At 40.1% G+C, this 12,632-nt stretch overlaps 1 protein-coding gene across 1 annotated transcript in view; it reads left to right on the plus strand.

Annotated features, from left to right (window-relative positions):
• The window catches only part of LAS1L (LAS1 like ribosome biogenesis factor), a 21,059-nt gene extending 10,121 nt beyond the window's left edge, over positions 1–10,938 (plus strand). Inside the window, exons 9-13 of the mRNA XM_042886472.1 lie at positions 55–270; positions 1,295–1,430; positions 2,008–2,384; positions 2,938–3,079; positions 10,554–10,938. Coding sequence (XP_042742406.1) covers positions 55–270; positions 1,295–1,430; positions 2,008–2,384; positions 2,938–3,079; positions 10,554–10,644 — 962 coding nt within the window. The 3' untranslated portion in view covers positions 10,645–10,938. The remainder of the gene's footprint in view (positions 1–54; positions 271–1,294; positions 1,431–2,007; positions 2,385–2,937; positions 3,080–10,553) is intronic.
• The last annotated feature ends 1,694 nt before the right edge of the window (positions 10,939–12,632 follow it).

A 12,632-nucleotide genomic window follows, 5' to 3' on the forward strand; every position in this document is an offset into this window, starting at 1 on the left:
AAAAAAAAACAAAACAGTGATTTTTGGCTTCTCTTTTTTCACATATTATTGCAGCAAATAAAGAGGTATGGCAGTTCAAAATTCCTCAGACACTTTACTGCTTCTGGCAGCCATTGCTGACAAGCATCCTTTCCCGAAGTTTTACACAGACCCTAATAGACAAAATGTTCATGAAGTTGAAGGAATGTTCTGACTCTTCAGAACTCCAGTCTCAATTCCTGATCAACTGGATTTCTGAGATGCTGACTAGCATTGCTAGAGTTAACAGTGGTGAGTATGTCTGGAATTTCAAAACAAAGTAGGCAGCTCTTCTGTGCCGTTGTAGGAATAAAGAGAGTGATATGAGTCCTTTAGACTGGAAGTGTAATAACATAATTATTACACTTTTCATATTGACCGCTGTCATCACTGCATTTCTTATACTTTTTTAACTTGCAGCGTAGTTCTGTCATGTTTAGCAATAGTTTGAAGTTATTATTTTTCTTGCAATATAGCTGTGGCTTCCTCAAGATGTGAAAATCCAGTCTCTCCTATGAAAGATCAGTCCATTGCACAGTAAGAGATAGCAGTACTGTACTAACACAGCTCTGTAGCTTGCCTGTGTGGGATATAGGGCAACAAAGCTGGTGCGGAGTCTGGAGCGCAGGCCTTACGAGAAGCTGCTGAAGGAGCTGGGATTGTTCAGTCTGGAGAAGAGGAGGCTCAGGGGAGATTTATTGTTCTCTGTAACTTACCTGAAGGGAGATTGTAGTGAGCTGGGGGTTGGCTTCTTCTCTTGTGTAATTGGTGATAGGACCCGAGGGAATGGCTTCAAACTGCGCCAGGGGAGACTTAAGCTGGGTGTTAGGAAATAAATACTGCTTATCTGAAAGAGTGGTCAGGCACTGGAGTAGGCTGCCCAGGGAGGTGGTGGAGTCACCAACCCTGGAGGTGTTCAAGGAATGATTGGATTTTGTGTTGAGGGACATGGTTTAGTGAGAACTATTGGTGATGGGTGGATGGTTGGACTGGATGATCTTGTAGGTCTTTTCCAACTTTGGTGTTTCTGTGATTATGTGGGATGGAATATGCAGAACAACTCTTCCCCTCCATTGTTGCCACATTGTGAAGCTGATTTAGCTGTTAGTGTATTGGCAAGTCCCTTATAATGGTCTTGACATCCTTTGTCAGCATATCTGGTCTTGGTCTTTAATTAGAATGCCAGCTTGTTTGAGGATAAGAGCTCCAGTAAAAAGCCACAGGGATGATGTGTGTGTTTTTATGAAGTTTGACAGCATTGTATTTCTCTTTGAAGGGAAGAAAAGACGTCGCTGTAACAAACGAGCACACATGAAGGAATTGTTCCTTCAAAAAGTTCCTTTGCAGTGGGTAAGACTGACGGATAACTGCTTGGAAGCTCCCTGCTGGGCAACCCCACACCTCCTTCAGCTGTAAGTTTGATTCTGTGATCTAGAAAAGGGACAGCAAACAGTGCTTTGTAACAGCTTTGGACAGATCTCCTGTGTTATGATGAGTTATGGCTGTGTTCCTTTCCCTTCCTTTGCATCTAGCAGAATCATGGCAGATGTATGTGAAACCCCTCCTGTTGCTGCTCATCTCCCCTGGAGATTCTACAAAGAGATGGAGGACAAGTTAAAAGAATTTTGCCTTCAAAATGAAAGTGAAAATTGCCTTGAAAGATGATAAATAGCTTAGCTAGATGAAAAGTGGTAGCAGCAGAGAGGTGATTGCTTATGTGCATGGTATGGGTTTTAGTGTGTGGCAGCTTTTTCACGTGAGAACAGCAAAGCAAAAATTCAGTTAAAAGTATCCTAAGTCCTTAATTTTAATCACAGAGAGTGTATTCCAGCATCCACTCTGTAGGAGTAATCAGATTTGCCTCTTAGTGGAGATAAGATTGAGCTGTCTTAGAGGAAACTTAAACTTGAAAGGCTGCTCTGTTTGTAGACTTCTATCTGGAATCTTGTTTTGATTTTAAGACTTTTATATTGCTCCTTTCCTTTCTAGGATCCTCACAAGCATGAGACCTCGTTTGCCACGTTCTTCACGAAAGAATCTTCTCTATCTCACATCCATTTACACGGAAGAAGGTGGCCCTTTGTCCACTCCAGGCCTCTCTTCGGACTGCAGCAAACAGCCAGTTTATACTATAGAGAGCCTACAGTGGAGGGCTAGGCTAGAAAATCAGGTCAAAAATGAAGGGCAGACTATTGAGAAACAAGATGATGTACAAGAGAGAAATGATGGTGTAGAGGAGGTAGAGGAGGAGGAAGAAGAGATAACTGAAACAAATTGTTTGGAAGGACTTGCTCATTCTAATATCATGGTGGCTATTGCTGAGAAAAAAGCAGAGCTGCAAGGGTCTGCCTGGCAGATTGTTGCAGGTAAAAAGTGATTTCATAAGACTTAATATTCCAAATCCCTTGTAACTGCTTTATCCAGTCTGTCTTTTATGTGCAAGTACCGTCTCTCCCTAAAAGCTCTTAAACTACTGTTTTTGTTTTTTTTTTTTTCCAAAGGCACGTTGTTACTGCTTCTAAGTTGGTATGTGGAAATCAGTATGTCAGTTTCAAACAATAGTATCTTTAAAGGAGAGAGGTAGATAGTATGGTTTGCTCTGGAATAATCTGAGGATTCTTTTAATGGATATTGCTTCACAGTTCTTTGGATAAGAAGTGCTGCAAAGAATGTATGATATTACCTCACTCCAGATGTGTTCGTACTGTGTCATATGCTACAGTGACTTTCTTTGAAAGAGATAAGTTTATAAAGGAAACTAATTAGAACTGTAGTTCAGTTTTATTATTTTTTAGTACCTAAGAGTATTCATTTTTGCTGAGTTGTATGAAGCAATATTTTTGGATTTGAAGTGAGTCTTGCTTTTTAAAGTCTTTGATTAGCTTTGACTTCTATTTTATGTACTGTATCTTTACTCAGATGAAGTGCAGTGGAAGGACTTTCCTCTTGGGAAACTCCCAGGTCAGACCGATGACCCTGATGGTCTCATGTTGGATAATTACTCCATGATGTCTCTGCTTGATCAGCCAGCGAAAGATGAGTGGAAGTCTTCCACTACAAAGTGAGTAGTGGTGTGGGCAGAACTCTGTCCCTTAACTATGAAATGTATTTATTTATCTATGCCTTTCACTACCATGTGTAAAATCAGGACTGGTTTTCAGACTGTTACTTCTGTAGTACTTTGACAAAAATACTCACCAGTATTTCTAGTATCTACTGACTGCTCTTGTGTGCATCTTTCAAGTAATGTGTAAGGAAGGACCTTTGTAGTGCTGATGTAATGGCCTAGTAGTCTACTTACTGTAGGTATGTATACATAAGAGCAAAGAATGTTGCTATAAGGAGAACTGTCAGCTTTTGATGATTTCTGAAAGGTTCTTGTGCTTAGGTGAAATATGAATTTCAGCCTGACCTTGGCCTTTACCTTGGAGATGCTTGGAGAATACTCTTCCAGTAATCAGATCAGAAATGCTTCTAAGGCACACAGCTCTTCTGTTCATGGGAGAGGCAAATTTTTGTTCACACGTGCTGAAACACTTCTTTTGGGATCTACAAATGGATAGTTGGAAGGACATGTCCTGTTCTGTCATTTTTTGGGTTTTTTTTCCCAGTTTCTTAGTCCTTGTCTTATAGGCATTGCTTAATAATTTGGTGCATATATGGAGAAACAGGTTGGTGACATCACAAAATTTGTGACAGAGTGGTTGGTGTAGTTTGTTTATATTTTTATGATTAGAGATCATGCCTTTTTATTTCATAGTGCAAAGTAGTAGATTGCCCTGGAGGACATGAGACCTTTCTGTCCAGCTAAGGAGGGTGCAATTAGTATGGTGATGCTTTGCTAAGAGGCTTTTGCTGATGTTGCCATGGAACTAGCCACTGGTGAAACTGATTACACAAGCTGTTTTATAAACCTTGCTCTAGGGGAAAAAAAAAAAAAAGCCTGAGCCAGCACTAAGCATCTTGTGATAAAAAGTAAGGGTGTGTATAACCAAGATGTTATAATTGCAATATAATCAAAAGAGTAAGGCAAAGCAGACAACGATCACAAAAAGAGAATAAGTGAAAGAGCTTACCCTTGGGTTGAGCTCACCAGAAGATACCAAAAGAGGGGATCTCCAGAAGAGATCCTTCCCCTCTGGTAGCCAGCTCTTAAATAGGTCCAGGAGGGGTGGAGCCTGGCTCCACCCCTTCCGGCAGCACAGGTGAATTGCCTTCACCTGTGCTCCTCTGGCTGACTCAAGGCTCACCTCAGGTGATTAATCAGAGGTTCAGGCCGTGACTCAGCAGTTCCCATACAGGGTGTCATTCATTTTTTTTTTTTTTTATGTATGGTATTCTGTTCTCCTTGCATTCCATAATAAGTAAAGCAGGAAGAGGGAAAGCTACATGCAGAACGCGGCAGACTTCAAGAAGAAATGACGTAAGAGCTGATTTGTGCTGCAGTGCAGTGCTTTGATTGTTACAGAAGCAGAATGAGCCTCTACTAATTGCTGCATTGCAGACTTGCACAAAGTGTGTTGCCTGGCCCATGTAACATAACGTTTTTTTTTTTAAATTCTTACTGCAGAGAAACATAAAGCAATTTATAATTGTCTTGCTAATCTGAGAGTTCTACTGGTAGCAGCAAGACAAGCAAATCAAAAGTATGCTGTGAAGGTGTAAACCTGGACACTTAAAGTAGTAGAAGTCATACCAATTTCTTCTTGCTGTGGGCTCCTTTTATATTATCTTGAAAATAGTCGTATGCATAGATTACTAGATTGTGGGAATACAAGAAAAACTGTTCAGAGCAGCAGCTGTGGAGCAAGATAAGCAGCATGAGAACCAAGGACACCTTTAGAAGAAGAAAGAACATCTGATGGCTCCTATTGGATAACTGCCTGTGTGAAGGGTTGAAGAGTGTTTTGTAGAATACTCTGTTAACACGTATAAATAGAGTAGTGCTTAACAATAAAGCAGGCTAACAGCTTTTAACCACATTGGTGTGCTGTTGTGTCTCCAGCGTGTCCTGAGAGTCCAGAGAGTTCCCCACACTAGATGCTGTTTCTTTGTACTTAAATATGAAACAAAATGGATGATGAAATGGCTACAGAGGAAAAGAACTTCATTGCTGAAATATAAGAAGGGGCATTTAGCAAGTTCTGTTCTAAGCAATGTCTTAGATGTTACTGCATGTGATTTTTTTTTTTTATTTTTTATTTTTCCCCTTCCCTTAAGACCAAACAATTGGCTGACAGTAATCAGTGTGAATAAATGTACTTTGCTGCAGTGTTGAGCATGATTTAAGCTGCTCATAGGCATGAGCTGACTCTCAGCGGAAACCACTGAAGATCATTAATGGTAGTTATTCACAGAACTTCACAGTAGAACTCCCCAATGGAAGAAAGAAGAGCCTTAATTTGTTCATTTAAAGATTTCCTTTAAAAACAGTAGAAATATAATGGCATTAGAAATATGCAATGACCTGGTTTAGAGTACTGTTGTTTTTGGTTTTTTTTTTTTCTAGAAATTGAATCTCAGCACAGTAATAGGGTTAAGTGACCACCCTTTTCAGAAAGGGTGGTCAGGCACTGGAATGGATGCCCAGGGAGGTGGTGGAGTCACCGAGCCTGGGGGTGTTCAGGGAAAGGCTGGATGTCGTGTTGAGGGACATGGTTTAATGGGAGCTATTGGGAATAGGTGAATGGTTGGACTGGATGATCTTTTAGGTCTTTTCCAACCTTGGTGATTCTATGATTCTATGATAAGTGCTTTGAAAAGCCTGGAACAAATTTGAATCATAAAAAAGAGTTCTCTAAGAGGAGGAGAGAGTGCATGAAGATGACATTTCCTGTCTTTAAGAAGAAGTGCATGCTAGTTTAGTTGCCAGTAAATTGTTTTAGCTGGGTCATTCTGAATTTTAAGGCTATTTAATGCTGGAATAATTTATCTAGGTAACTTCTGGGGTCTCCATCTTTGGAGATATTCAGAGCCCACTTGGATGTTGTCTTGAGGGAACGTGTTCTTGATGACCCAACCAGAGTGATTGCCTTTAGAAAGTCTTGAGGTTCCTTTCAACCTCAGTGATCCGATGAGAAGATCTGTGCCTGCTTTTCTTCTTGCTTTCTCAGTGGAAAGTGACAATAGGAATAAACTGCCAATGCAGTTTCAGTAATAACGTATGACCTGAGATGGCCCTGCATTTAACTATTTTTGTCCAAAAAAGTTTGAGGCATCTGTATGAACAGTTAACACTGTCTTTTGGAATGTTATTAGTTCCACTTATCAGTAGTATATTTGAGGACATTCAAGTTAATCACAAAGGGCATGGGATTAGGGAAGAAAAAAACTTTTTAGTGCCAATGTTTTGTTGTTTCTTACTGGTTTTGTGCTGTTTCCTCAGTCATTTAGTTCTGTCTACTTGGAGAGCAAACATGGAAGCATGTAAGTTGTGGGGATCACTATTTTCAGTAAGTGGGAGAGTTCACATATTTGTCAACTATCATGCTCTCCTTTCCCTCCTGTGGCTGAGATTTTTCTGTACCTGACAGCAGACAAGTGGATCAAAAGCAGAAATGCTCTGTCAAAGTACCATTCTGTCTCTGATGTTGGCTGATCAGACTCTGCAACTGTGTAGATCTAGTGCTTTGAAATTATCTGTAAGGTGCTGGGAAAAAAACGCCTGCAACGTCATCAATAGGATGTGCACTTTCTAAAAGTCAGGGCCATCTATATCTTCGGCTCCACAGACTTGCAGCAAATCAAGGTAATGAATTGCATTCAGAGTTTCCTAGAAAATTTGAAAAAAGGGTTTGAAAGAGGCACAAATCATGTAGCAGAAGCACAACTTTTTTTCTGCAGTCCTAACTCACCAAGTCCACAGATGAGAATGGAGCATTTTAGTAATCTTATGATGTGTTTAACCAATGCAACACCTATGTTACTTAACATCTGCTGAATTCTGCTTGCCCTTGTTTGAGGTTTGTACTTCTTACTGTATAATTCCTATGAATCTGTGAAAATAGACTTCAGCTGGTGTTATCAGAAATCCAGGAAAGAAACTGTCTGAACTCCAATGTGGTGTTAGAAAGCGGCGTTCCTTTATTCCTCACCATGCCTACTGGGCAACTTGACAGGCAAGTGCACCCCCTCCGAGTTCAGGTTCTATGTTTGAGCAGCTCAGGCACAGCTATGCAGTTCATTGGTGTACATCTTCATTCTTTTTCAAGGGCTGGTAGATGTGCCAGTGTCCCTTTGGGTGCTCAGTGGTGTCTAGGGTGGCCATGTGCCCACCTACTTCTTCCCTTTTTTTCACCATCCACTTCATCACTGAAACCTTTAACCCTCTTCCATCCTCCTTCTCCACTTTGGAAGATTTCCATTGCTTATTAGGCCATAGTGAACCACTTTTTAAAAACAATGTCTGTGGAACTTGAAGAAAATGGTGCATGTTTTGAGGCAAAAGATAAAAGTATTGTGACTCCGGTACTTCTCATGAGGCAAAATGCAAAAGTATTCTATTATGTCCTCAGTGCAAAATTAGTGAGGAAAAACAAGACTGTTCACCCACTGAAACTGACATGGAAAGTTTTAGAACTGTCAGTTGTGGATTTCTTTTGCTAAACTAATATATTGGTTCTTAAACTAATGCACTAATCCCTGTTGCTAAACAAATCAACCTATATCACTGGCAACCTCTCTTACCTTTTAAAGATGAACCCAATATTGAGAGACACTCAAAAGCCCTTCTCATGCATTTCACTTCTGTTTTTACTGTTGTTCTGGAGGTTCAGAAAATAGGAAAATGTGCCTTTCTTGAGATTAAAGAAACAGCCTCAGCATCCACAAAGTTTTTTTTTCACAAGGTTGTCAGATATGTTGTGATTTGTTCTTACCCTGCTCCTCTTTGCTTGTTCTTTGTTGCAGTTTGGCCTCTGGTAGACTTGTGCAGTTTTTCTGGTTTGCCATCAGATCTTGCAAAAGACTGATACGAGGTGTCCGTGTAGTTTGTGTAGATAATGGAAGGGTGAGTGTTTGTACTGAGCAGATATGGGAGATTCTGCCAGGCTTTGCATCTGAATAGATAAGGTTTCAGGAGTCTTTGGATGAAATATGTATGTACATCTGAGAAGACCTTTTTGTGCAAGGTATGTGTGATAGGAGGACAGTATCCCTCACGCATTCAGTGCTGCTATTAAAGGATGCTTAACTTCTAACACTCCAGCTAGAGTCTTAGGTAGTTTCTAGATCGACCACTTTACAGAAATAAGACAAGCTTGCTGTTTCCAAAACAGAATAGCTTGAATCTTGAAAAAAAGCAAAATAACTTTCCATCTATGTCAGTTCAGCCAAACCCAATGAATTTTGATGCTGTATTCCACTATTATCTGTCTTTGCAGACATATCCTTTGGAAAGAAAAAAAATAGTGGTTGGAAGACAAGGTAGCATTGATTATGGAAAAAGCACTTCTCCCTTGAATCCCAAGAAATAAATTTGTTACCCTCTTTGGCAATAGCCTAGTTTCATCATTCCTGAAAAGCAGTTGCTCTGCTGTGATAAGCTTGTTCTTGGTGCCTTTCATGCAGTACGTTTTAGAGGCAGAGATGATATCAGTGTCTGTCTCGAGTCTCTGTCCTAGGAATGACATAGGTGAAGTCAAGAGTAATGAGGAGTAGGAGTCACAAGGGAGCAAAAACTATTCCGTTAGCAGGCTGAATGCTGGGTAGTTTCCAACAGCCAGACAACATCAGGTCATTCTTTCTGGGTGTGACATCTATGATGTTGCTGTGCTCGCTTTTTTTTTTTTTACAAGGCCCTTGGCAGTGTTTCATTTGAGCAAGTGGTGTCCAGGAGGTGTTTTGACCCCAAAGGAGAAACTGTCTGTCTGTGCATCTCTGAGCGGCAGCTTCTGCTGTATTGCAGTTATTCCAGTACTGGTCATTTGGAAAAGGCGTTGAGTTTTTTTACTGTATAGCTTCAGATCATTTTATAAAACTCTCAAACAAGAGCTCAGTCTTGTTTGCAGAAGTGTGATGTAATTTTGTGATTTGATTTTTGGTTTAACATGAAACACAAATTCCTGTGATGTTTTGATACTTTGGAAAAACTTGCAGGTCCTTCTTTCCTGGATGCAAAAGACTGTGTTCTTTCATGGTTTTTCTGGTGTTCAGATTTTGTGCTTAGGGTTACTGTAGGGTTGGTTACTGCAGCAACCTCTGAAGCTTTGAATAGCTGCTGTCATTCTCATGTGGATTTTTTTTTTTTTTTTTTTTTTTTTTGTGGTAAGCTCTTGTGCCATTTTACTCCCAGTGTCAGTTCTACTTGATGGTAGGGACAGAGTGGCTGTTGGAAATGACTTTGTTTCCTGAGAGTGGAAATTGGTGACATGCAGTGGCTTCAGGGATTGAATCAAGAGGTTTTTACTGATGTTTCAGAAATTGCATTAATCATTCAGTGCTCATGAGTAATGGCTGGATTTTTTTTTTTTTGTCCTAAAGATGAAATGTGTAAGCGGGTAGATGAAAGGGGTCGTATGTGCTGGAGGGTAAAGATGGGTGGAAAGGGGATATAATCATATCCTGGAGGATGATTGGTTGTGGCAGGGGCAGCATGAGCTCTCCTTGAGCATATATGAAAAGCATGGAGAGGAGGAGCAGACTTTCCCTTTTTCCTTCTTCCTTGTCAGACATCAGGTTTGAAGTAGATCCTTTAAAAACACATTATTGTTAAATTTGAGCTTTCATTTTCTCCATTCTCGTAAAACAAAAATAATAAAACGAACCCTTATCTGATCCATATAACAACAAAGTCATGGTTTAAATTGCTGTGCGTAGAAAAGCTTTGGGTAGGGAATGGCTTACCTTTGTTCTTCACCTGCTGTTTGAATTTTGTTTAAGAATGCCTTGTCTGGGAATGCTGTGGAAAAATAATTGTTCCTTGGTGTGCTGGTGTTAGTGAGTCATTGGCATCCGTGAGACCAGTCCTATTTGGTAACTTCTGCAAGGAAGAGATTTCATGCCTGTTTAAGGATGAACCACTTTCTAAAACTGGAAATGACTTTGCATGCTGGGAGTGATACCAAACTATAACCTCCCTTAGGCTCTGTGAAGGCTCTGGTTTCTGTGACTTCTGTATTAAGCTGCAGGAATGGCTAATTTCTGTGAGGAAACATAAGAGCATTATAACATCGGTAGTTCATGACAGGCTATTTTTATGTTGCCTACTTGCTGTGTTAGCATGTTTTCTCCTGATTAGCTGATATTCCTACCTAGCAAATGACAGTTCAGATGAAAGTTGTGTGGTGGTTTCTGGAATCATGGCACCCTCACTTTAGTTAGCAAGTGGTGGTCTTTCCTTTGGTTTGTGCTTCGGTATCTGTGTTACCGTAGACTGTGCCTTCTCCTGAATGAGCTGCTTAAAAACTAAGATCTTCCAGTAGGTAAATGTTCAGATGTTTCAGCTAAAAAGGGAAAATTACGTTTTTGTAAGTTAAACATGCATCAAAATTACTTGGCTGATATGAGCTCACTGCTTATTTCTTTTTTTCTCACAGCTCTGCAGAATTGAATGTTCCTGTGACAGGAGGATTATTATGGACCCAGAATGACTTCCATAAAATAAAAAGTGGCCTTCAGCTTTTCTAAGACAGAAAATTGCTCTGCAGCTTTCAATGTTGCACAAGATAAGTGACAGAGAGGAACTTGTGATGGTGGCAGGGAAGTAGCCACTCCAGGATTTTTTTTCTATGAGGATTTATTACTTTTTACCATATAAAATCAGTTTTGCAAGCATGTTGTTCTGCTTGTAGCTATTGTCTGCTTAACCACTGTCAAGAACTTTTAGCTCTAGCTGATGCTTGTGAAATGCAGTTATTATGTTTTGGAAACCCTTTGTTTAATTTTTTTCGTGGTTAATAAATATCACTAACTGAAGGCAAAGTTCTTTATGGATTCTGTTTTTCTTTTGGATATTCTGGAAGAGGTCTGCTGGTTCCTGTTGGTCATAATACTGAGAGCCCTTCCCTTTCAGTGACACCAGTGTTGTCATTTGTTAGTTTGGATTATTTAGCCAGCATAAGGTCATGCTATAATTTTCATCTAGCTACGATTTCAAACGAAGGTGAGTTTTGTCTGGTGTTATTTATATTCATGACTTTGCTGAGGTTGAAAAGTCTCTTTGCTGTAAAGCTAGCATGATAAGCTAGCATGTGGAAATGGACTTGGTTGCTATTTTAGATAATTGATGAGAACAAGCATTTGCAGCTTTTTTTCCCTGAATTCAGTTTTCTTTGTGTTAACTTGTATTAAATGTTCTTGTTGCTTAGCAGCTTCTACAATTACTTGTAAAAAAAATTAGGAGTTGAAGCACTTATTTCAAGATTTCTCTGTAATAATTTGTTGGAGTGTATCTTCCAGGGGTTTAAGACAGAGCTTTTGTCTGAATCAGTCTAATAACTTGCAGTAGTTAAGAAACTAAACAGAAACAGGAAAATGTCAGTGCAGCATTGTGCAGTGGCATCTTTTTAATTCCTTATAGTTACCGTTCTCATTAGGTGCTAACACTGTTATTATATGTGCTATTTATACTTTTAAAGAGATGCAAACAACAGTTCAAAAAGGAAAGCATGCTAACAAATGCTATATGCAACTTCTCCTCCCTTGATAAAGGCACTCAGTAAAATTTCTTTTTCAGAATGCTAATTAGTTTGCTTACTAGAAATGTGTTCTGAGGGGGGACTAAGAAAGGCCGTGTTGATGTATTCCTTCAGTGCTTAATTTTTTCCTTTGCTTTAAATTGCTTGAGTCTGCCTTTTCCCCTCTGTAAATTTCTTTCCAGACAGGTTTCTACTGTCTGCAATACCACCTCCAAGTGAAGCTCTAGAAGGGACTGGAGATTAAAGATAATAATAATAATAATATTCACAGAATTGTAGGGGTTGGAAGGGAGCTGCAGAGCTCATGGAGTCCAACCCCCTGCCAAAGCAGGTTCCCTACAGCAGGTCGCACAGGTCTGCATCCAGGCAGGTCTTGAACATCTGCAGAGCAGGAGACTCCCCCACCTCCCTGGGCAGCCTGTTCCAGTGCTCCTCACCTCACTGTACAGCCGTTCCTTTGCACATTGGTGCAGAACTTCCTGTGCTGCATTTCCGGCCGTTTCCCTTTGTCCTGTCTCCACTCACCATTGAAAAGAGTCCAGCCTCGCCATTCTGCCCCCCACACCTTAGATACTGATAGACCTGGATCAGGTCCCCTCTCGGTCTTTATTTTGGAGCTTTACATAAGATTGCAAGGATAAATGATGCAAATGAGAGTCACTGAGGAAGCTGTGGCCTTGGGACCATCACTTTCACATAATGCAACAATGGAATCATTACTGTAACTTTTTCCTGCGTGTTCAAGTCTTAAATATTTTGCTTCCTGAATGATAAGAGCAGTCACTCTCCAATGGACCTCCTGTGCTAAGAAAGGGTTACAGTTCTGGGGAGAAAACTGGAGCAGCAAGAGCATCCTGTGGATTCTAATGCTTCTCAGTAGAAGTGTCTGTGAGGGCTGTTCTGACTAACCATAAAGGGAGATATGGAAGAAACTTTGTAATATGTGTATTTTAATGTTTTGTAATAGTTTTGTCTTTT

Source organism: Lagopus leucura, unplaced genomic scaffold (assembly GCF_019238085.1).
Source record: "Lagopus leucura isolate 7727_CA_CO unplaced genomic scaffold, USGS_WTPT01 Super-Scaffold_100057, whole genome shotgun sequence".
NCBI classification, from domain to species: domain Eukaryota; kingdom Metazoa; phylum Chordata; class Aves; order Galliformes; family Phasianidae; genus Lagopus; species Lagopus leucura.